Here is a 25,299-nt window from a genome sequence, read left to right as displayed (position 1 = left end):
GGCCCTGTTGCGCAACAACAACAACAACTTGATGTGGATCACCACACTTCATGATTAGGATGGCGTCAAAGTGTTCAAAGGTGATCATATGTTGGCTGTACGCCTAATTACTGAATCATTGGGAGACCACAATTATATCGTTATCAATGTCAATGTGTGACTCGCGTGAGCTATAGATGGCATGTCATCTTTTATGTTTATGATTAAACAAAAGCACAAAGGAAAGGTGGGAAGTGTGCTATAAAAGACAGATTAACATTTACACTGAGCCTATAGCAACCTGCTACTAAGAATCACAATCTTCATTGTTATGAGACAATCATACATTTAATTAAATTCCACCTAACCAATAATATTCCTTCACCAAGAAAAAAGTTATTTATGAACAAATGGCTAGGCTACACAAACAATAGTTTCATATTTGGTAACAGGAATAAGTTTATTGATGTATTATACAACTGGAATTTGAATTGACAGCTTTTGGGACAGTACGGTTTATTAAAATTACGTTTTCAACCAAGCAAATCAGAAGTGGGTACACTTAATATAGTAAATATTGGAAATAAACAGTGAAAATTTGAAACATGCTTCAATTTAAAACCAATTCACTGAATTGAATGCAACAAGTAATAATACTGGGTTGAGTCTCGTGCTCTGGAACATCAGACTTCACACCGCCATTGCTCCACAAAGACTTAAAAAGACCGAAAAAATAAGATTTTTCTAAAATCCCATATCTTACAGCTTAAGTCTCGTTTATTTCCCACTGGATATATGAATCAGTGACATGTTATATGATTTCTGCATGCCAAATTATAATGAACTTGTTTCATCATGCACTCTCCAAATATTCATTTCTTCACATGAATATAACTTGAGAAAATCCGTCCTTTTTCACGTTGTATTGCTGATGGCAGTTGGGCAACATTGTAGACCGTGGCAACTCATTAAATCAGTATCTCCACATCAGCAGCTATTTCCATGCCACAGATCACATTTAATTTGATAAAGATTGTCCGGATAAGGAGCTGGTAATGCTGAGCAGCTGACTGGGTGACTCCTCCCTGTCCTGCAGCGCCTTGACGTCATAACGAGCCCCACCCACCCAGCCAGCTGCACCGGCCTGACGGACCGGTTTCGCCTCCATCTAGGAAGGCGGCGGTGAGGCGTCGATGCTGTTCATTACTTGCACCCACGTCAGACTCACAAGCAGATCAAAATAACCCGAGACATTTTTGGAGAACAATGTGCCTGGCAGTTATTAGCAAGTGTGCTAAAAATACTGCCTGTTGAATGATTGCAAACAATAAATTGTGGGCGAAAAGGCCTAATGACTGAATTAACCTCTACAGCATGTTTTAGAAAAAAGGCTTTTATTTATTTTGACAATATACATGTTTGTATGGTGGTTGAGCAGTTAAATTACAGAATAATACATAATAATACAAGAAGCAAATACTAGTGAAGGAATAGAGGCAGCATTACTTTAAAGAGTTTTTTTATATCATGACTAAAAACATCAATACATCTAAAAAAGCGAGTGTAACAGAGGTACAACAGTAAAGATTAAAAGAGACAAACAAGTAGAGAATAGCAGCGATGTTCAAAGCAACATCCCATCATTCCTCAGTGGCCTTGTCTGATGATGATATCGGACATGTCATCAACCCTCACCAGCTCCAAATTCTGCAAAAGACAAAACAAATATAAATAAACATGCATACTTTCACATTTTTTCCCCCAATAGATGGCCACAAGATTAACTAAGACCACTTCAATGACTCCAATGTTTGTAAGACGAAGCAAAACTCCAGGGTGAATGAAACATGGAAGGGTTGTACATTATTCCTTTTATTAGTTTTAAGTATTTCATGTTATGTCTACAGGATAATTATACATTTAGAAGGCGATGAACACAGCTATGAGTAGCAGAGTATATTACAGTAGTGTTTTAACCATGCATTACTATTTTCATTCGAGACATCTTATCACAATGAGAGCATGATTGAAAGGAAAAAAAGACAGTTTCCTTTCTTTCTGATAAACATCGAGCACAAAAGAAAACTCACCTTTTCATTGGCAAGATGAAGCAGAGCAACAAAAGCCAGAGGCACCGACAGGTTCTGCGCCATCGTGTTTGGCAATCTGGATCACCACAAAAAGAGAGAGAGAAAGAAAGGATGAAGAAAGACATACACAATACATTTTCCATTCCATCGATCATGCTGTTCTAATCTAATGCCTTAAATTAAATAGTACTTTTAAGTTCTGCTGCTAGCTGGTTCACAGTTGGCTTAAAATTATAACATAAAAAACATAAAGCAAGGCAATAGGAAAGATATACCGATTCAAATAGTTTTTAAATGAATAAATAATAATGTTCACAATAAAAAAAGGCCCTTCTGGGTCAGCTGCCTGCACATGCAATGCAGCAGGAATGAGTCCCAAAATCTGTAAATGTCAGCATTTTTGCACTTCCGTTTACCTCGTCTCGAAATCAATGTTTTTTTATTTTTAAATGCCTTGTGGTTAACACAAGCTTAAGAGATGTTAAATATCCACTAGTACATTTTTATGCCTTTATACTTCTCCTGATTACATTCATGATTCAATCATAAAAGTGGTGTTCATTTGTGAAGATTATCTTACCGCACAAAAGGTGAAAGCATCACAAATCTTATTTTCTGCAATAATCCTAAATCCAATTGGAAAATCCCAATGGCTTCTGTCAAGGAAACCAGTGCTTGCTATGGAACGTACACCAGCAGCTCGCATTTATTTTCCGTCACAGGCTCGTATTATATTGATTTCATTATCTGGCTAAATCCACTCCTCCATAGAATTGTACTTTACATGTTTCCAATTTGTAGGAAGCGTCAGCACATTTACCCTGTAACCTGTTCTGTGTTGTCATAAGTGATCCAGTGGACCATGATAACACATTAGACAAACGTGTTTATTTTCTCAGATGCGAAGAGATATTGAATGTGCATAACAGTGTTATGTGGTTATGAGATAACGACCATCAACCAATCAGATTGTTTGACTTGAGCTACACGTTTTATAATGATCAAACAAGTCGATGTAACCCTACAGATGAAAATAATTTAGACACAGAAGAGACTGTTTAAATTTACACTTCTATGTCCAAGTAGAAGCCCCAATCAATGGCATTGAAGAGCTGTACATATTTATGTACGCCATTGGTTTATGGTGAGCTATTCAGTCATTATTGTTCCTCATTAGTACCGGGCCATGGCAGGCATGGTAGGTGGTCTGCTAGTACCTTTGAAGCAGCGTCTGAGTGGTCTGACTGAAGACTTTCTCCCCAGACACTTCTGGTTGCTCCACAGTATCCTCCTCCTGTTGGGAACAATAAGGCAGAACTAATAATACAGAAGCACACCGATATACACAGCTAAATCTGGCTGAACGTCTACACGACCCACCAAATGTGAGCAATGACCCAAGATTTGAGTTTCAAACCAAGTCATCATCGTATCGACCCGCAGTTGAAAGAGGCCGACAGACATCAGTGTAACTTACCTCTGTGGGTTTCTCTGGACTTTCGGTCAGAAGACTCCACATGTTGTTTTTGAGTCTCTTCATGTCCATTTTCTTTGCCGTCTTGGCATAATTGATCTCAATCTTGTTGACCTACAAAAACAAGCATTAATGTAATTACAAGTATTTTAACTGGTAGCAAAAAGTTAATGAGCAGAGGGATGCAACCTGCACTAAAATCTTGTGTTACTCACCCTGTGTGGTTCAGGTACCAGATCCTCCTCCCCGTAGGTTACGATGCCCTCTTGATCTTGTGAGGGCGCAGGTATACTGTCACTCGAAGGCTGTGTATCGTCTGAACAGGCAAACCCGTCGCCATCATCATCATCATCATCACTGTCGCCACCCTGAAGAGGAAGATGGCCAAAGACATGCCGGAGGGCCAATGATTTGAGATGTGGTTCCTAATCAGTTTTATTTGCTTAAGAGAATTCTCTATCTTTGGTTCCCTTAAGGACATTAGAATATCTCACATTTAGCTGATTCTACAGTACCATGATAGCGTGGAAGACAAGTCATTGTGACCATAGTTATGATTATACCGATATTGGAAATTGACCATGATCAAATTAGTTTTTCATCGCTATCTGATCAAATCCTATATTTGGTCCAATCCCTATGGGGGACAGGGGCTGATGAATCACAGGGTTGATCACTGTAAACCACCATATGCACTAAAGACTCTCCCTGCTCACCAGCTTTTAATTTTAAGTGTAATATTAATCAGCTGGACTAGTTATTTACACAGATCAGATTGCTCCCCCAAAAACATCCTGTGCATCCACCAGGGCCATGCTGTATAAATCCTCATATCCTTTAGATGTCCATCATATTTTATCTCATCTCACCGCTACTCCTCAGATAAAGAAAATGCTATTAATATACAGTAAAATCAAAAAGACAAAAGCTAATCAAATCAAAAGTCATATAACAAGATGGAGTTCAGACCTGAAGACCTGGACAGAAGTTGGCTGTGTCGTTGGCGTTGTTGTAGTCGTAGTCTCCAATACCTTCCCCGAGCTCTCCAGACAGACGTTTCTGGCCTTCTTGACTTAACTAGAGTAAACAAAACAGAATATATCCTTCTTCACACAAAACAGATGATCTTCATGTATTTACAGATGGGGCACATATGGCGACTGTAGAATCTCTCAATTTTTTGAAAAGTCAAATTTTGTTTAAAAGTGGATGATCACAAGAAGTATGTGTATGTTGATAATGATGTCATACATACATACTTCAGCCAACATCTAACTCATATCAGTGCTGAAGAGGATGTCCGTCGACCTCTTCCACCAGCCCCGTCAGCCGAGGGGTGAAGAAGACTCACCGAGCTGGAGGGTTTGAGGCTGAGCTGGGAGAGCGTCTCTGGGGGAAACTGGAAGTCTGCTGGCAGAGTGGTTTTCTTGTTGCTTGCACTGAGGGCAGACTTGCTGTTGGTGGTGGCAGCCTGCGGAGGGAGAGCCGACAACGTCAGATTCAGTTCAGATACATGCAAGTGCTTTAGGTTTCCTGCATAATTTCAAGCTCTTCATTTGACTGTATTTAGACTTTTTGGGTTGGATTTATTCTCAAAACCCAACAGGATGTCATTTTTCTTTTACTTAAAAGGCTGCAGAGCTGGAAAATGGGACACCAGCTGCACCATAAATATTGACCAACATAAATAAATGCTGTGTTACTATGGCTACAACTCCAATAATTGCCAAAAGAAACAATATCCACCTAAAGGCAGCTCTCAAGCTCACTAATTAGCACGTCATACTGTTTGTTGAATTTGTACAAAAATGTGTTAATTAGTGAGATTGTTCTACTTTTGGACAGAGCCAGAGTCTGCAGGTTTTATGCCATGCCGGCTGCCGGCTGTAGTTATACATTTACTGTACAGATAGGAGGGGTATGAATCTTCTCATTTAACTCCCGTCAAGATAACATATTTCTCCACATGTCGCACCTTTACTACGAAGCAATAAATGTCAGGCAATATTTATACCAGATGACACTCTTCTATATTGTGTTTTGACAAAAGCAAAGAGGGTTCCTACTCGCGTGGTGCGGAAGTAGGTGTCAAAGTTGACATCTTCATTGAAGTCTATTTCAGAGGTCTTCTTGGGCTTCCTTTTACGCGTCTCCTTGTCCGGCAAATGGTCCACTGCAGGAGATTTAGTGCATGAAAACAGAAACAGATAAGAGGGATTATTGTTGTTGCACATTCAGCAGAGGAGGACAACCATTGAAAAGCATCTTGGCTGTTAAAGGGGAAACGTGAAAGCCCAATGCATCCCTCAAAACACAAAAATAACCTGAATGTGTGTACTTATATTATGCTGCAGTGTAACACAGCATCCCAATACAACAAAATAAACAACTCTCCACATATTGACGGCACAATGAGAAGACATTTATTGTTAAAATGTTTTAGCACTCGGCTGTCTATATGTATCAGTTGCATGCAGAGATAATAATAATAATAAGTAACATGTCTTGCTCAATTACTTTGACACCTAAATTGTCTCTAATTATGTGTTAAACCCTAATTTTCACTCACACTTGTGCTTTGGCTTGAACTGCCAATAGCCGGGTCCAGCCCATGCGGCCATGGTCCTGGGGCTGAAGTAGGAATACTCCCTGGGCTGAGAGGACAGCTGCAGACACATCGTGGCGATGTCTCCTTCTCCGATGGGAATCACATCCCTGTACCAACATCACACCAGCGTGAGAAACCATTCAAACCAGCAAGCACAGACACAAATCAGCCTTCTGCTAATAAAGCCGGCAGCTGAATTTTGACCCATTCAGCATGGCCTAATGAATAAAATAAAAACACTACCCTGGCAAGGCTAACAGGCAATGCAATTACTTAAATCTCATGAATACATTTCAAACTTAAGTAGACATTAAGCAGAGGCCACAAGGAAAAGAGAGAGTGCAGAAAATAGAGCCATGTATAGAAACCTGAGCCTGAGACTATAAAAATAAATCTTTAAACAGAAAAATAATGTAATCAGGTGAGTTCTTTCCAACAGAAGACAAACGTCACTGTTCAATGATCTTAAACAACCCACTATCTTACCTTCCTTTGCCGGAGCCAGAGGCCTCACAACCGTCCTTGTACTCCTTAGATCTCTCCTCACAGTCACCCCCTCCCTCCTCATAGTCAGCGTCAAAGTCAGGGCAGTCATCTTCTTCGGGCTCGGGCTCAGCGTTCACATCAAACACGTGTTCCCCCTGCTTAATCTTCTCCAAGAGCTGATTAATGGTCTGGAAGAAAATGTACACAGTCTCCGTCAGCTGGGACCCGACTCTCTCTGTAAATAGGACTAAAACTGTTGTTTTAAGATAATATGGGTATAAGGTCGTGGACCCTAAGCTTAAATTGGTCATCCCTGTTTACAGCATGTTGACATGCACATTATGACAGAAGATACCAGGTGACGCACCCTTTGGTCTTTGTTGGCAAACTTCTTTTAGGTTAGCATGTCATTGTCCAAACAGTGCTGTCCCCGAGCCAAGACCGTATCAACTGGTCACTACGGTTGGAGGCTAGAAATTGAGATACCAGAAAATGCACACCAAAATCGGATCCTTTTTTGCTGGGGAAAAATAACCTCTGGAATCTTTAGCACGAGCGTAGACAAGGAGTGTCACGTTATGAAAAAGTCGAACGTAATTAGTTTCCAATTTGAATGCAACCCATATCATGTAGCGTAATGCCCCGGTGTAGAAATCAAGGTACTACCACACTTAGCACGGCTATGCCTGCTCTTGTCCCTCTCCATTATACAGTATGTTCCTCGAGTGAATTCTCCCTCTGCTGGACAACAAGGGAAACTACAAAGAGCCTGTCACACTTATAAACTGTACAGGTTGAACTTAACAGGAACTTACATTTTGAATATTTAATTTGTATTCCAAATGAACAGTGACAGCTACTGTATGTACTGAAACAAAGATGTTAAAAAGATGCACACGTTGTAGAAATAGGTCGAAAATACTGCCATTTATAACCGGATACAATTTTCAGCTGTAGGTTTCTACCAACGGGATTTCTGCAGGGTTCATCACTAATTTGAAGATGTTTGCAGGCCTTTTCAGTACCCCACAGAATGCATGTCCTTTTTGTATGATCACCCAAGCCATAGTTTGAAGGATGATAGAAGACTAACAGAGACAGTATGGCCTACAATTATATATTTCTAAATGAAATTGTCAGTACTTACCAGCAGTATATAACAATAATTCCTAGTTATATAATTCATTGTAATGGCATTTACATAGTCTTGCAGTCCTGCAGCAAAATCCACCATTACAACAATCTGACTTTTAGATTTTAGGTGTATAACAACTTCTGACAGTTTGCAATTATTTACATAAATATTTTGGAACCAATATCACAGTCTAAAGTGGCAAAGAGAACATATTTAAGACTGTTGTGAATTCAATTTAAGGCTTTTCAACCTTTAAAAATATATATCTGAACTTAATACATTTTTAAGACTTTTTGGGACCTGCTTATTGTGCAATTGCATGGCAAAATATTGTTTAGAATAAGTGTCAATAAAGTTACGTGCAAAATCTAAGTACAGGTTTAATGAATGGCTTAGTGCAGACAAATTAACTAACGTTACACCTCAATGGCCATGAACGATTCACCTGTTCCTCGAACTGTGAAAGAATATGCTGAGATGCCTGAATGCGTCAGATTGTTTTTCTGCTACTCATATATATATATATATATATATATATATATATATATATATATATATATATATATATATATATATATATAAATAAATAAACTGGTACCTGTAATGAGAATATGCAAAAGGATTTAACCTTTCTGTATTGTTGGCACTCCAAGATGGCAAACGTTTAAGAGGAATTGACAGTTTTATTACCAATAAATCTGAGAAATGTAAAAGAATTCCATCAGAGCAATTTATACTATTAAGTTTAGTGGTTAAATAGGTTCTCTGACCTGCTCAGGGTTCCAGCTCGTGAAGGAAAAGTCCTGAAGCGAGGGGCAGATGGAGCTTTTCTCCTTGGAACGCTGCAGTCCGGCTAGCAGAAACAAATCACAGAAAGATGCTCAGAATGAATCGCCTGAACACCAATAACAGAAATAGAAGCCTACAATTTTGCATACTGACAAATCTAGACTGAACTTTACGTACCTAAAAATACAAGTTTGCACGGATTATTAACTACCACTGACTCTTATCAGTTTATCACACCACATTGTAGCCCTTCCCTGGTAATACGACAGGAATATTAGTAAACTTGTTTTTCAGGTTTTCTAGGACACATTGGGAACCTTTTGTCAAACGCTAAACTAGGTGGCACTAAGGTTCAGTCAAACACTTGGGACAGTGTTGAATACCTCACAATTTATATAAATGAAATTGTGGCCTGGTAAATAGTTTTTACCCATGAACGGGGAAGCAGGGACTCCCTGCGGAGGCGGAGGAGAGTATGAGGGTGTGGACTGCAGGAGGGTCATGTAGGAGGGAAACAGCAGCTCGCAGCGACTGTTCTCACTGAAGAGAACTGACAGGAAGACTCCGGCCGTGCTGCTCTCATCGAATGATGAGGCCATCCGCTGAAACATGGGGTCCACCTGGGTGGGGAAGAAGTTCACAGCCATTTATAACGGTGGTAAGGTCAAAAATACTTAATATACTGAAACAGACGTCAAAGTGAAATGTCCTTTATTTATGGTAATGGGTTTGATATCCGAGCATGAGGATCAGTTGGGTATGGTAAGGGCGGCTATCAGCTTTGGATACACATCTCAAGGCTCTTAAGATGATCGCTTAGTGACCCGTGTCTATCTCAATCATCAACTTATAATTTAAGTACTCAGAGGATATAAGGCGATTATTACATTTTAATTAATAAAAGACTGATTTTCATACCGTGGCAAACATTTAAAATGACCTTTGTACATGAGTGCATACACAACTTAGAAAGTATAGACCTCAGAAAAAATTAAATGACTATCCAATCAGTAATGGGTTGATATTATTGTCAGTTTTACCCTGAAGAAAAACAGATATTGAAATGAAAAAAAAGTCAATCAACTAGTAAAATGTGAACGTTTAAGAAGATCAAAGGTGGGATTGGTGTATCCCTTCATCTTTACATAATACTAAAACGTCCTAAAACTGTTCTGTAAAGATGACACCATACCTCACACTTTCTGTCAGACTCCGCACTATTGATGTTGCTTAGGTTCTGCTCTACTGTCCTCTTAGGAGGTCTCTTTTTCTTCGGCTGCTTGGCAGTCACTTCACCGTCATCTCTGTCCTCCTCCTTCGGACCATGGTCTGTATATGCACAAATAATGAGAGAAATAAAAAGCAGAAAACTTCAAATAATGGAACAATGTGGGTAGACCACAAATTACATTGTGTAGAACAAAGCTCAAAGTCCTGCATCTAGCTACAGTGTCATTGAGTATTCAAATGAAAATCCAACACCTAAAATGAATAAATAATTAAATAAATCACACTGCTGAGGCTCTCACCATCTCCTGGTTTGGTTTCAGCCCCCAGGCCTCCCAACACCCTGTAGGCATCAGCATGAACAGCATCCACCCTCACAGCATAGATCTTTGTACTGGCATCCAAAGTGCCGGCTGCCACCTTTCAGAGGACAGAGACACACACAGAATAGTCAGGTTATGTCATTTTTGTTTACAGTATATAGCCCAATATCACAAATTTGCCTGAAAGGGCAATGAAAACATCCTACGCACTGCTTGTGAACTCTGATTATTCCATGGCACGGTAACATTGAATGACACACTGCTCATATTTTCTTCACTCTATTCATATTTTTTGAAATTGCAACAATCCCAAAAGACTTATTTTCAACCGGGTGTCTACAGCTTTCATTAGGTTAACTCAATTTACAGCAGACTTTAACAGAATACGTAAATATTTTTTTTCAGATAAAACACTGTGCTAGACAGTGTAATTTAAGACTTGAATGCTGTACTTCAATGGACTCAAGACCTTTAAAAGGATAACATACAACTTTTTCTTTTTTAATCACAAGACTTGACATTTTTTTATCCAAGAAACATTACATATTTATTGTACCGATGACTAAGTCTGTATGTGATAAATAAAAAACTCAAACCTTGAAGTTTGTGACCTCAGAATCCTTCTGTTTGAGAATATCAGCCATGTAATCAATCAGATGCAGACCAAATGCATTTTTGGTGGTGATTTTCTGCCAAAAAGGAAAAAAAATAATTTATTGTATTTTTTATTAGCTTTTTCCTTCAGGTCGTAAGACTCAGATATAAACATATATATACACACACACAGTGTACATGTACTCACATTCTCCGTGGATAGTTTTATACAGGTGGAGTAATGCTCTGAGATCTGTGCATTCGACAGCTTTGGTACGGCAGCAGGGGTCCCTGTGGCACTGCATATGAAAATAAAATGAACCGCAGGTCAGACAAATACTGGCTTAAAAAGTCATAATGTTAAATGTTTAATGTCTCTCAAACACACCAAACTCGAGATGACCGACTGTAATCAAAGTTGTGCTCAAAACACACGTACAAAAAAAAAAAAAAAAAAAAACTTCTCTACACCTTACCTATGAGATGCAGAGTCATTGAAGGATGAGTCAGTGGCAGTTTGAAGGTCAATGACTCTTGACCGTCGACGCTGCCGTCGTTCCTGCTCATCGTCATTGCCGGGAAAGGCCGTCAGCAGTGGGGTGCTGCAGGATGCAGGGGACAGACCCTTGATCTTCAAAGCAGATGACGTCCATCCTGGACGTATCCGGGAGACTGGTGTGGAGGCCGAACTCATCTTAGCCAGAGACACGATCACAGAGTCTACATGCAGACATAGGTCAAAATGTCAGTCAAGTCTAATAGCTAGGATCATGTTTCAATTTTATAAAAGATACTAAATAAAGTAAAGAGCAGATACTGAACACATAACCAAAACTCATACTGAAAAGTATCTGCATCTCACTTGAACTGCATCATTTTGTTTCATGGTATTAACACAATGACAACGTTAATTTAAACTTAAGCTGTTGAGTTGTTAATTGGGGATTTTAAGGGCAATTTACAGTATTTTGAATGTGTGTAAAATGGCTTGCAGTGAAGACTACCAGTCAGATAAGTGGAGACCATCCTTTTTTTTTTGTTTATATTAATTGACACCCTACACTCCTCATTGAGTTGACCATATCATGTAAACACAAGGATTTTAGTGGGAAATGCAAGTTTCATACGAGAGGAATTAAGAATAGCAGATGAAAACAAAAGAAATATGCATTTGTACTGCAGAATTATATTAGCATTAACCTATATTAGTTTTTCCACGTGACAACAATGAAAAGATTGGTAAGTAAACAACGACGTGTTTGCTGGAAAGGTGCACCCTTTACATAAATCCATTACACCTTTAATAACAAAGATTAAATAGGCTTCAGTCTTCGCTGGCGACGCATTAGGACACGAAATATCTCCCAACTACTAACGTTAGTTATTATATAACGTTGAATGATCTCTACATAACAAATAACTTTGGAAAATGTTGATGAATTGAAAAAAAAAAAGACAACCACATGCTGTGAATCGTTTCTAATACATTTGTGTGGGTGCCATCTAACAGTTAAGTAACGTTAGTTTTCTCCCGTAATGTAATGTTAACGTTAGTTAACTCGGTAGCTTGAACGACACTCGCACGTAAATAAAAGGACTTCAGTGACGTTATAACGTTAACTTGGCTAATGAGTGATTTAAGTTAGTGCCGATATTATTTTTAGGAAAGCAAAACGTTATCTTAACACGATATATTTGCTAAGCTGTCTAAACAACACGAACACAAAAAAACAAACACGTTGCCCAGCTCTATACACTGATACCTAGGCTAACATCACATTAGCATTAGCTAGCTGATACGAACGTGTTTTCATCATCATTGTTTACTGACACACAAGGTCTCAACCACAACACCTACTTAGTCCATTCAACGTACCTCGAAATGTCTAAAATCCAATGTGGCTTTCCCGTGACTCGTTACAATTTATAACACGACATACAGCGAACAGAGAAAGCTGTAGTTTTCTTTTCCTGTTCACTGTTTGAATTTTTGCGCCGAACGGTTTACGTAACACAACACACGTCATTACGTAAAACCCCGCCCACCCATTTATTTTCTTCTTCTTTTTAGGCTTTATGGCGGATGGCATCCAACAAAAGGTGCATTACCGCCACCCACTGTATTGGGGTGTGGACCAGAGTTATCTATCCCTTTAAAAAAATAAAATAAAAAAATAAAACCCCATTTATTTTAATGACTCACGAGCCATATATTTTATTTTTATGAGAAGATGTTGTAATATTTAAATAATATGTTGGCTCTTTGATAGTGTGATTGTTTATTTATTTTATGATGCTGTTTTTTAAAATTACAATTCATCAATCTGGATTCAATCCCGATTCTGTTCCGATTCTGTTCAGCCAATTTCTGTTCAGTATCCGTGTCTCTGTCAAGAGGCAGAGATACACAGACGGATGTATCCGGTCATTTAAAAAAAAAGAAAGATTAAACATCTTTCAGATCTTGATAAAAAATATTTTTTCATTAATTATTGTGTGTACTAAAGGACCAGGTGGTTGGGGACCGCTCTTCTATACAATTCAAATTTCCCTCGTAGGGCTTTACAATCTGTTCACATACAACCCGACTTCTTTCTGCAACCAGAGGAATTGCCCCTGACTCGTGACTCACAACACTTTTAAATCATGGCACAATTCAAACATGTTTGTCTATAACGACCGTGGATGTTTTTTCACGCTGTTTTTTTTTTTGCTTCAGACTTTGAGGGATTCCTGTCCACATTGCACTTTTAAAAGGTTGACACAAAATACACCGCTGTCCCATTCCAAGACAGGACTTTTATTCTCAATGAGTTGATCAAGGACTTTGAAAACATGTTTTATTTTCACTTCCTGACTGTAAAAGATGAATCCAGTAGTACGGTGGCTCTTCAACACTAGGCTCTCTCTGCAACTACCCTCCAAAGCTCAGATTTAAACTGTGGGCCTCGGTCAGAGGAATCATCAGCTGGGGCACCAAACTTGGCGACCCAAGTCCCAATGAACGCCCGAGTCACCTCATCCGATGTCGTTGATGACAGTGGGACGACCTCCGGCCTTGACATGTTGCACATACAGATGTATCCGGTCATTCAAAAAAACATCTTTTAGACCTTAATAATTAAATATTTATTTCATTCATTCTTTCTGTGCAGCCCGGTACCAAAGGACCCACGGACCGGGACCGTTCAACGGTGCTAGGGGACCGCTACTATAATTGGTATCAAAGTAATTGATAGCTCTCAAAAACACTTGATATATTTCTAAGACACAGTGGTGTAATCTGCATGCATACTTCTTTTTTGGGATTGCCATGTACTGGGTCATGATCACTGATAGTTGAGCCGTGTGATTGTCTCAATGGTCTCTTCCAACACCAGCACAATTATTAGGAAAGTGATGGGAAATGGGAAAAGTGGCTGAAACAGTGTTCCTAATAATTCTGCCAGATCAGGTGGAATAGCATAGGGCACTTGGATGTGATTTAGAAAAAAACAAAACTGATATTGTAGTTCACATGAAGTCAATGTGAACCCAGGTAAGTGGAATATATGTTGAAAATGGAAAAGGATGAGTTGACAATAAAACAACAATAGCTGCTCACTAGATGGCAGTAAACAATAAGGCTCCATTCTGGAAAAGTTACAGCGCATGCAACAGTGTTGGTGTGGCATTTGGGTCTGTTGCAATTCCTGTTTGCTGGGAATTCAAATGTCATTACTCAGGGCCAACTCTCAAATCTGCCCCCGCTAATGTTTTTAAAAATAATAATTATTTAAAAAAATCTGAACTGCCCCGCTTCCCAAGAGAAGTGCTTGCTCCAGGTGTCTCAAGCCAATACAGAACAAACCCAAACCTCATTTGTACTCTGACACTAGTGTAAGCATTACTGTGTATACATCCTGACGAGCAAGAGCAGAAACAAATGCCTTTCTATATGTAGTTAATACAGATATTTCTAATCTCCTGGTCGAGGACTGTTGTAATATTTGGATGTGCTTTTAACTGTTACACAGGGAATCCCCCTGTGGATGTGGATGTGTGCTGTGAAATCTCTAATGCTTCTAAAGAGAAGCACTTCAGTGTGATATATAGTTATGCCATTAAAACTGAAACAAGCGTGTGTGTGTGTGTGTGTAATATGTGCAGGCCCTATGTTTAAACCACACGTAAACACAAGAACACACATACCCATATTCATGCAAGCGTGCAGCAGTACCAAACAAATGAAAAGCATTTATCTCTACGGCAGAAGCCTCCGTTTGTTTCAACCATCCGTGGCCGTGTGATTGATTTCCCCCGCCTGGCCATTGATGGGATATGATGAGAATTATTTAATGACTCATCTTTCTCTGCTTCTCTGTAATCATATATTTGATTTACTGTTTAGCTGTCAACACTTAACATTTCTTACGTTATTTTTTTAACAATAAACCATGACCCCGTCTTTTCCACAAGCACAACCTCACTCAGGACTAACTCACCTTGCTCTTGTTAGCTCAGGGTTCATGGGGCACTTGACATTTAACACACTCAAGCACAACGCATGGAAATGATGGCAATGGGAGTCGATACTAGATTGCGTCGTAAATTTAAATCTGCCTGGCTGAGGGCTGGGGAAAGAAAGGGCAGAGTTCCAAGTTATTGAAGGAGATCTACTGTACCGGTCCAATGCTTTTAAGGAAATTATAAAGCAGAGATGTGCTGTGTTTTGAATGGGAACACGGGTTTGTTTAAAAACAAAAAAGGGCCTCATGAAGCAAAGAACAGCGTCTTGGCTGCTCGTTTTAAAATGCCGGGGATGTCAGGCGTGCCAGGGTCAGGAGAGGGGGTGTCACAGAGATTATGATCATATTTTTATTTTACTAACCCTTCAGGGAGTTGTATTCACAGCCTCATTCACTTCTGAAAGTGCAACTTCCTATCTGAACAAAAAACATGTATCTTTCACCAAGCATGGTGGAAATGTTGGATTTAAACATTGGTTTTGAGTTTGGTAAACATTTTATAATTTTGACAGTAGAGTTGACTGTGATAATTAATACCTTACACTCCGCTGCATGAAGTGCTGAGGTCACATATAGGACCACATCTAAAAGAATAAAGCTAAGGCAGTTGCTTTCAAACCAAAAAGTGTTAACACATTTTTTTTAAACGGTACCCTTGGGGGTATCAGTCCACCACGCTTTAGTGCAGTGGTCTTGATGAGCAGACGCCTGATTTGTTTGTATCCAATACTCTTCTCGGACAAACAAGCAGGCAATGTGATTGATATCCATGTTGACAGTTTCAAGATGTTAAATCGATTGAAGCAGAGAGGAGAAAGACTGCTAACTTGTAAACATGGGTGAAAACAATGCACGTGTAATGGGTTTAGGATAGATCATTTCAGAGTAACATGGTATCAAATAAACAATGAAAACAACGTGGTACCATTACAAGGTCATCTTGTCCATTAGTTTTCCACCTCAATGTGGGCGGGATTCTCAACTGATCGCCATAGAGACGCAGCGTGAAACTGCCGGGATGTCATCTTCAATGCCACACGCGTTAAATCCTTTCATCGGTAACCAAACAGAGGCACGTCTGCACTTTGTCAATTGTACGGCGTAGTGGAAGCAGTGTACGTCTGTGTGGAGTGAATACAATTAAAAAAGGTGCTAACAAGAACTTTAGATGACAGATGAGTGGAGTTGAGTTCCATGTTGTGGAAAAGTGTGAAAGAGATTGGTTTGTAGTGATAAACCTCCAGATAATTATCCCTGTACTCTACCAGTACCACGCAGCTGAACTCCCAGAGAATTTCAGATGTCTTGGCAGCAGCACACCCCCACTGTACCGTTTCTCATTTTCACGTGTATTGCACTCATGGGAGTGGCTGCTGATGCCTCTGGGAACGCTCTGGCTCTCTGTGAGAGAGAGCTGCCAATTCCTTGACCTCCACGGTGTGTGTGGCTCACATGGTGTAACCTTTTCATCCGAAACAGCTGAGGCCTGGGATTGCCAAACAGCCAGCAGAGGAAGGTTGGTTGACCTGGAGAGATAGAAATATGTGTAACAGAATCATTCTCCTTTGTGTCATGTCTTTCACACACACACACACACACACACACACACACACACACACACACACACACACACACACTCACACAAAAACATACTTACTTACGTAAGATGTGAAATCGATCGACAGTTTGTGACGATAACATAAAAAGAAACGCAGAGAAGAGAAAGACTGCTAACTTGTAAACATGGATGAAAACAATGCACCTGTAATGCGTTTAGGATTGATCATTTCAGAGTAACATGGTATCAAGACCTGCCCTACTGACACATACACACACAAGGACTCAGATGTGCACACACACACACACACACACACACACACACACACACACACACACACACACAAAAACACACACACACACACACACACACACACACAATATTTTTCCACATTAGTATTTAAGCAGTGTTTACCCGAGAGGCAGCCTTAATTCATTAAAAATTAAATGACTTCTCAGAAATTCATGACATCCTTTAAAATACTTTGCTTTATAACGGTGGTGGAAGTTGAAGATAAATTGAGCACAAGCTGTAATGACCCCATAGAGCTTCATCACCAACATCTGAATAACCCAAGAGTGAAACCATGAATACTGATGGCTCCTATCAGGAAAGCAGGTGACAGCAGTCGAAATTTTGATTTGATTTGCTCGATCTCCTGATTAGATGTAAAAAGAATTGTGATAAGCAATATTGACGTGAGCTTATTTACTGTCCAACCCATGATTCTGCTTTATGGATTCGCCCGTAGCGGATCACACAGAAAATCTTGTCAGATCCTGTCCGACTGTCAGCGTGGTCGATTTTTATGACGGCCATGCAGTTCAATCAATGACTCTTCTGTGTGCACCGCAAAGCTCTTTAAACCAGGCCCGTGCTGCTCTGGTTTTATTAGTGATATTATTTGTCACACATATAGTGGCACCTCCAATGTGACTTGTGCTTGAAATCGTGCCTGTACTTTGATGTTAACCAGAAATCAGGCTTGTTCTATTTTTTCAGTTACGTTATAGTCAATCGGAAAAAGGAAATGTGCTTCAAAAAAAATAAAATAAAAAAAAAGCTTCAAACCTAAAATAAAATGAATGAAAATGACTTGTTATATGGCGGTCTTCCCATCAATGATGCAGTGTGCAACAACAGGGGAGGTTTAGTTCCCAGGCAACAGAGCAAGATAAATAAAAGGCCATCCCATTTCTATGATTGTGTGGGATAGGCCAGTGAAGCACCCACAATTTCACATCAGAGGAGGAAGGGGGGAGATGAAGAGGAGCCCTAGCCCCTGTTCATGGATGTAATGATGCAGAGGCAGAGAGAGCAGTACAACAGGTGTGTGTGCAGCCTCTCACCACAGGAAGCTGTGACACGCCTGCTCAGGACTTTTTGTTACAAATTATTACAGGACTGTATCATCCGCTGATTATGAAAAGTATGCATTCAATTGAGCGTTCGTTAAGTCCCGCCCCTCTAACGCTAAGACTAATCATTTATTGCGTGTCATTGATCGATCGATCTCCTCAAGGCCTGACAACTGTATGCCTCTCTTACTCGAATGCGATGGTTCTGGATTTTTTTTTCATTTTCAGGCTGGTTTTGTGGATTTTGAACGTTGTGTTTTAGTGATACTTGTTACCTGGAGAGAATGGAAGGAGATTTAAGTAACATTTCTACCTAAAAACGTAGCCAACGTTAGCAAAGTACGTTAGCATATCATTAACTAACATTCACACGTCTATGCTACACTTGGTATATTGGACGTATACACATGCTGCAGTGAATAAAGACCTAACCAGCTTTACAAGAACATTGCATTCTGTCTCGATCGCCAGATGATGTTGCGGCTCACCATAACACTGTGCTCCGACAGCTAAATGGAATAGCAGCGGGGGGCAGGGCTTAGCAAAGGGTCAATTGTATACAGGTGTGACTTCCAGCATGCTCTTTCCCATCATGGTTGTGATGTGCTACTCTTCTGGCCCCTGTGAGGAACAGAGCAAACATTGACACAATAGGATTGTGGTTATAGGGAGAGCAAACGGAGGAAGGAGGAGAGAGAGGGTGAGTAACATCATCATAACAGATTTGACAGAAAAAACTGAAATAAATCAAATGACAATAATCAACCAAGCAAAGTTGCCAATTAGGAGCAGGGCACGCTTGAAATATGCTTGTTATCATCGTGTCAGGGGAATGTGTTCAAGGAAACAGGTTCTTTGTATTCCTGTGGCTTGAGGAGGTCTGTCTTTATGATGATAAAGGAGTTTCATTCAGTGTTTTGCGTGAAAAAAAAGTTCAAGCTGCCTTTCTGTTATTCATGCTTGGCTTCTTCAAGGGAAAAGATGAAGTTTGAATCCCCATGGGTGAAAACGGAACTACATGACACCTGGGTTGGACTAAAAAACAGCAATGAAATGCGTTTTCATATCTGGTATTTGCACTCCACACAGCCTCCCAGAAGATTTAAGTGCAAAATAAACCCACACCGTTTGTGCATAATGCATGCTGAATCCTAAAATGTGACTTCATCATAAAATAAGAAGTCTATAGTCTTGGATTTTGTTTCACACACATACTTCATAATAATACAAAAGATGATGAAACATATGTTTTGAATTATATTAAATAAACAGTTGGATAGTCCACATCATGGCAGTATATTGATACAGGATATGTTTTATACACATTTCAAGATCGTTACCTGGTTCTGTGCTTTTGGCTTTCTGAAGCTGACTTTGAAAAATCAGTAAAAATCATTATCAAATAATTTCACAGTTTGAAAGAAATGTCAGAGGCCAGAGATGTGTATGCCTCACGTGTCACCCCACTTTGTTTAATTGCTCCCAATGCTTCTATATAAAGGAACATGCACTGTATTCTAGGTGACGTGACGATTGGCTCTTTCATTTTCCTTCATAAAGAATACATACCATGTGTCATACTTCAATTACGCTCCATGTTTAAGTTTGCAAGATGTTATAATTATACCACACACATGCGGGATCAATTGAAGCATTTCAGCGTTGCTCAATGGGAGGGAAAAAATATTATGCACCTCTTGTTCTCGCTGCTAGAATCAGGATGCAATTTGTGTCAATCACTCTTTCCCCATTGATTGTGAGGCTGTAGGACTGCATAATGCTCTCTGAAATATCCACCTCCTCCTACCCTCTGCAGCTGGCTGGCACCTTTTTCCTTGTTGATGAGTTTACGTACCTTTCCTGGCTAAAGGGACATTTTCCAGTGCTCTTTAATTCCAGAGGCGGAGTCTCACCCCAGAATATAACAAAATGTATGTTTGTTTGCAACCCTGTTGATGGCTAGCACACAAAAATATTAAACCGATCTTGCAATCTTATTGCTGGTCACTGTTTTACAAGCTCCCGGTGAGGGTGCAGGGGATTAATGTGGCAAAAAGCAGACAGACAGACAAGGTTGTACTAATAAAAATGTATGAGTCTTGTAAAAAAAAACTTTTCATTTTCACTTCTTCATTGAAGTCAGTTAGCTTCTAACCGTTACCTTCCTCTTTACCTTGTGTTTAAGTGTTTGTGGCCTTTATCCTCGATGTATTTATTTAATTTGCCACGTACACATTATGCTCCTGTTATTAATTAGAGCATATTACGCTTCTCACTTCTGATATTTAAGCAGGCTTTGCGAAAGCAAAATCATTATCCATCAAGTGCCCCTTTTTAACCTTGTCACAGAGGCTATCCTCAACCCTTGGGAGAGGCTTTTATTGTCTTGTTTTCTCTGGGACTGAATTATAGGCTATATATACACCTCCCCCCTCATGAAAGGTATTCTTGTATGATGGAACATAATACAATTGTGTTTTCCATTTTGGTGTCTTGTTCATCTCTACAACTGGTTTTACACGTATGTGTGATACCAATATTTAATTTTGATAATCGTACAAAAAAATGCAATGAAAGCTGAAGAGCTGCTAGTTTTATTGGTGCCAGCTAAATAATGTGATTACTTATTCATTTGGTATTTAATATTAAACGCATTGGAAAAGCAATTGGGTGCAATGCAGGTATTATGAAAAACAACCAAACAATTGGTTTATTCCTGGCTTTTTAATCTGGCATTATACCTTAAACCAAAAACTACACAAGACGAAAATCCCGAACAACGTACTGCGGTTGTCTGACATTCGCCAGGAAGCTGAAGTCAGAGAGATCAGATGAGATGCATGGACAAGCTGATCAGAAGATGCAGGCGAAGCTAATAATGATCGATGTTGAGGCTCGTTGTCAATTCATTCTGGATAAACTCCGTCTGTCTGACTCCAGTTACCACCTAACTCCTCATAGACCACGGTGAGATTATAAGAAGCAGAGCTCCTCTATGTCACAATCAAAAGACAAGCATGAGTTCTGCGCTGCGGCATATTGCATCTTCATCTTTGCAAGTTGTTACACGTTATCTATTCATCCTTCACACCCAAAAATGAAACACATACGCTCTGAAGTTTTTCCGTTTTGCATCTTTTCACGCGATTCAAACCAGTTTTAATCACATTTAATTCTCCTGACATTTCCGACGGTTGCGTTTGGTTTCCTGGAACAAAACAAATTGCGCTGAAAAATTGACATTTGTTGATATTAACAATAAATAGAACTACACACAATGTAAGAGGGCTCGCCCCTTCTGAATATGTACATTGAAATACAAGCCGTAGGCAACTAAATTTGGCTCAACGTATTTCAAATCTATTACCTTGAAAGGATAAAAAAAAATTATATTTGGGATTTCCAAGTTTGCATTGTGGGCCTCCCCGCTCAGATAAAGCTTAGTTTGTTTACTTTTGTTTAATCCTTTGATGCCTATAGCATCATGATCGCATACACACTCAACAATTGAGTCAATATATCCTAATATGGCTGTTTAACATAACGTCAGACTATACCAAACACATAAAAAACCTGTCTTAAGGTATTTACTAGTTTAACAGTAAAACTCCACATACCTACTACTGCATTTCTTTAACTAAATTACACACATTTAAGCTGTTCTGATCTTTTGATAACGAATGTCATAGCTTTTCACTTCACTGATCCTCCTCTCTCATCGGTTGGATATCCCCTTGGGAGGCCTGCCTTGAAAACCTCTGATCCATAAGATTACAATGAAAGCTTAACTGGGAGAATGAAAAGTCCTGAAACGGACATGATGCGAGCCACGATCTGGTTGCAGAGGGGCGTTACAAAGTGGAGCTTCTTCCAGTACAGACACAGGCTTCAGAGAGCATTTTAAACAGTTCATCTTTGGCCCGTTATTAAGTTGCTCACATAAATAATATTAATGAGCATCAGATGTTATGCCCCGCTGGCGTGGACAAAACACAGTAGCGTACAGGATCAGATTATAATTATGATACCATGTTATAGAATATGCTCAGCTCAGCATGATAAACAGCGCGGTACATCTCTGGCTAATTCCTTTGAGTTTTCATTATCCGAGTAAAAGGTCTAAAGACAGAGGATGTCGAATGCAGTACAGATTGTAAAGCCCATTTGAGGCAAATTTGTGATAAAGTAATTGACACATTGGGCTATATACATTAAATTGACTTTTCGAACAAGGTCAAGCAACCAATGGCTCCTGGAGTCCATCTGTCCAGTTTACTGACAGCCAGCCTCTGAAACACTCTTGATCCCATTTTCCTTTTAACTACACCAAATGACTGGATGGATTGATGTGTGTCCTCCCACAGACTGGCTCAACAACCACATCCATCGCCTGTCATAAAGGGGTAAATTACAGCAAGCTTCATCCTGCTGCATTTCTGCTGGGTTTACATTTGGATACGCTGCGGCCCCCGACTCTCCATCACTCAGCTCATGTTCGCCCCTGGACTTCAAGTCAATTGCATCAACATTTCCGGTGCTCTGTGCGCTTCCATCTTGCCTCGGGAGAGCACCGGTGTAATTAACTTTGGCACTGCATCTCATGGCCTGTGAGACCTTCTTTTAGAGAAAGGATGGAGGCTTTTCAGTACTTAAAAAAAAAGAAATTCTTGTAAATTAAACAAAGCATCAAGGTAAAACAGAAGATAATCAGGGGGGAGGCCATGCCAACCGGTGCCTTTTTATAAGCTGGCCCTGATTAAGGAATTGATTGGGGGAGGAGCCAGCATTAGGGCTTTATTCACAACACTACACCCCATGCTTCATTCACTGGGGAGCATTCCCCACCACAATTAGAATAGAAAATGTTGAAATCAAATCAGGTTATAAAGTTAAACCTCATGATGTAGTTCAACCTAAAGGGGGTATGATGTTGTGCTTATCTGCAGCGAGCTGCTTTCTGTTTTTCCTTATTTTTCTATTCACTTATCAGTGACAGCTTATTCTGAGCTGTCATCACAATCAGAGGCACTTGTTCACTGTACACTGCAGCATGTGGCATTAAAGCCGGACACTGTTTAATATGTACGAAAATATCAAATGTGTGTGGAAACCTGCTCCATATGAGCCTCAATTGAAGACATATGGATCAGACAGAAGATCAATAAAGACAGAAAACACGTGCCCAGAAAGGATCCATCAAGAGCTCTCAAGCTACTGGAAAGAATAAGGATCAATGCTCTATACGTAAATAAGGAATTTGTTTACAACTTTGTTGAACTGCATGTGTCCCCAGATCGCAGCAATTAACTAAATGAATACAATTTAATCTTTACTTATAGGCAAGATAGATGATCCAGGTTGTAAAAACCTGCAATTTCCCATAACATTTTGACAGACATGGCTAATTCTGATTGTTGCCCTCTCTGTACCTCCCATGGATCTCCTTCCCACACACAACACACAAAACACATCAGATTCATGTTCTGACACATTTACAGTGTGTCTGTAAAGAGATGTATGAACCTCCACCCTGGCGCATTTAATATGCTTTCCCCCCACCTGGTCAGCTGACCCGCCGCTCAATGTGGCACCGCAGAGCCTCCTCTCATTAAGCAGAGGCCTGCAGAGCTGTGACAAGTAACTAATGACTGGCAGCGCTTTGGTGACATTTTCGAGTCGTGTGTGTGTGTGTGTGTGTGTGTGTGTGTGTTTTGAGTTTGTTTACCACCCGACGCTCTTTGTAATATCCTAACCAGCAAACCGTTAGTCATAACCACCGGTGCAGTCAATATCATGGAGAGTAAACGGCACCATGATAAAAATCTCTGGCGCTGATCGTCTGCCACTTTCTATTCAGCACTGATGAGAAACACAGGGGGAAAGGGCTGCTCTGCCCTCCAGACCAGGTTTAGGCTGAGTTTAAGCAGATGTGGCACGTCCTGCAATGACTTGGCACACCTGGAGGAAAAGTTTCTGAATTTCCGTTGAGATTTTAGATTCATATTCGGTTTTCATTTTTTGACTCTGCTTTTCTGCTCATCAGATAAACATGTCAGTTGTGGGACCGAGATGCTACAGAGAGCAGAGCACCTCCAACATCTGGGTTTGGGGTGTCCTACCGGGCAAACGGGCCCGGCCCCGACTCACAACAACAAGATCTATTGTGACAATCATTTTAAATTAGAAACTGCCCAACATCTTGTCCAGTCATGTGGTATTGCTTCTTCATTTCCACAGCCTGTAAGAAAACAGATCCTGCCACTAAAATGACCATTAATTGACAATTGATGTAATCTCACTCTGTTTGAGGAACCGATTTAGAAACAAAAAATGACTTTGGCTTAGTTTGTGTGCCCCTGTCATCTAACCCAGCTGCTCTGCTTTCACACTTTGTTGGCTGTTTTACTGATCCGTGGTACATTTGCATGAATTTCATCATCACAGTGCAGCTGCCATCCTTGTCAGGAGAAGAAGCTGGTAATGTGCCCTCTGACGAAAAAACAATGAAAATGTCCATTTTCCTACAACACGCCTGAGCTACTTTTAGCTAACAAGTATTGATATTTGATAATATTCTGATAATAATAATAATAATAATACATTTTATATATATGCAATGTTAAGGACTGTCAAACAGAATATTTAAGCAGTGTACAGTTATAAGATCAAAAAGGCATTTTTAAAATGTCATCTTTAAAAAGATAACATTTTAATGGCGATGTCCTTACGAGCCTTACTTCTTTCCAGACTCCATTGACATATTGCTAATTTGAACAGATCTGGGTTCACTGTTGCGCAGATGACACTCTTAAATCATAACGTATGAATTTGTACGCGTAAAAGCTTTTTCTTTCGGCTGATATTTGACTCCAACAGCTCTTCTGTGAACAAAGTTAAACAACCGAAAGTAAGATGTGTGACACTACTGCTTGACATCCCGAACCACCACCTGTCAGCATGTCCATGCAATGTTTTACAACATGTGATTACATTAAATCAAAGTTCTGCTTTGTGATTTGAATTTAAATGTATCAGAAGAACTGAGTGGATTGTGAAAAGTCTGTTTGGTATAGTATTCAGGTAGTGAGGATAATGTATATGAAGTGTCCAGTAGCTGCTGTGCTGACATCTCTACTGCTGCACTTGTCTCTACTCACAAAGTCAGGTACG

The 25,299-nt window shown here is 39.8% G+C and overlaps 1 protein-coding gene across 1 annotated transcript; it reads right to left on the bottom strand.

Moving 5' to 3' along the window:
- Positions 1 to 1,354: 1,354 nt before the first annotated feature.
- On the bottom strand, positions 1,355 to 12,719 carry ncaph (non-SMC condensin I complex, subunit H). Its single transcript, XM_034542245.1, has 18 exons — positions 12,582 to 12,719; positions 11,182 to 11,425; positions 10,914 to 11,004; positions 10,708 to 10,800; positions 10,091 to 10,208; positions 9,754 to 9,890; positions 8,992 to 9,181; positions 8,543 to 8,625; positions 6,638 to 6,825; positions 6,113 to 6,258; positions 5,610 to 5,716; positions 4,895 to 5,014; positions 4,513 to 4,620; positions 3,759 to 3,911; positions 3,547 to 3,657; positions 3,287 to 3,363; positions 2,070 to 2,145; positions 1,355 to 1,686 (listed from the first exon to the last, which is right to left on the bottom strand). Exons 2-18 carry the CDS (start codon positions 11,397 to 11,399, stop codon positions 1,627 to 1,629), a joined length of 2,076 nt encoding a protein of 691 aa, XP_034398136.1. The 5' UTR covers positions 11,400 to 11,425; positions 12,582 to 12,719; the 3' UTR covers positions 1,355 to 1,626.
- Between the last annotated feature and the right edge of the window lie 12,580 nt (positions 12,720 to 25,299).

Source organism: Cyclopterus lumpus, chromosome 9 (genome assembly GCF_009769545.1).
Source record: "Cyclopterus lumpus isolate fCycLum1 chromosome 9, fCycLum1.pri, whole genome shotgun sequence".
Classification (NCBI taxonomy): domain Eukaryota; kingdom Metazoa; phylum Chordata; class Actinopteri; order Perciformes; family Cyclopteridae; genus Cyclopterus; species Cyclopterus lumpus.
The sequence above is the reverse complement of the archived record's forward strand: the minus strand, read 5'-3'. Positions and strand labels throughout refer to the sequence as shown.

Bases quoted from the DNA above. Each gene is read 5' to 3' on its own strand.
- ncaph (XM_034542245.1), bottom strand. From the start codon at position 11,399: ATGAGTTCGGCCTCCACACCAGTCTCCCGGATACGTCCAGGATGGACG. The intron at 6,259-6,637 runs GTAAGATAGTGG...ATGTTGGTACAG, and splicing joins TCTGGCTCCGGCAAAGGAAG to GGATGTGATTCCCATCGGAG. The intron at 3,364-3,546 runs GTAAGTTACACT...TGTTCCCAACAG, and splicing joins GTCCAGAGAAACCCACAGAG to GAGGAGGATACTGTGGAGCA.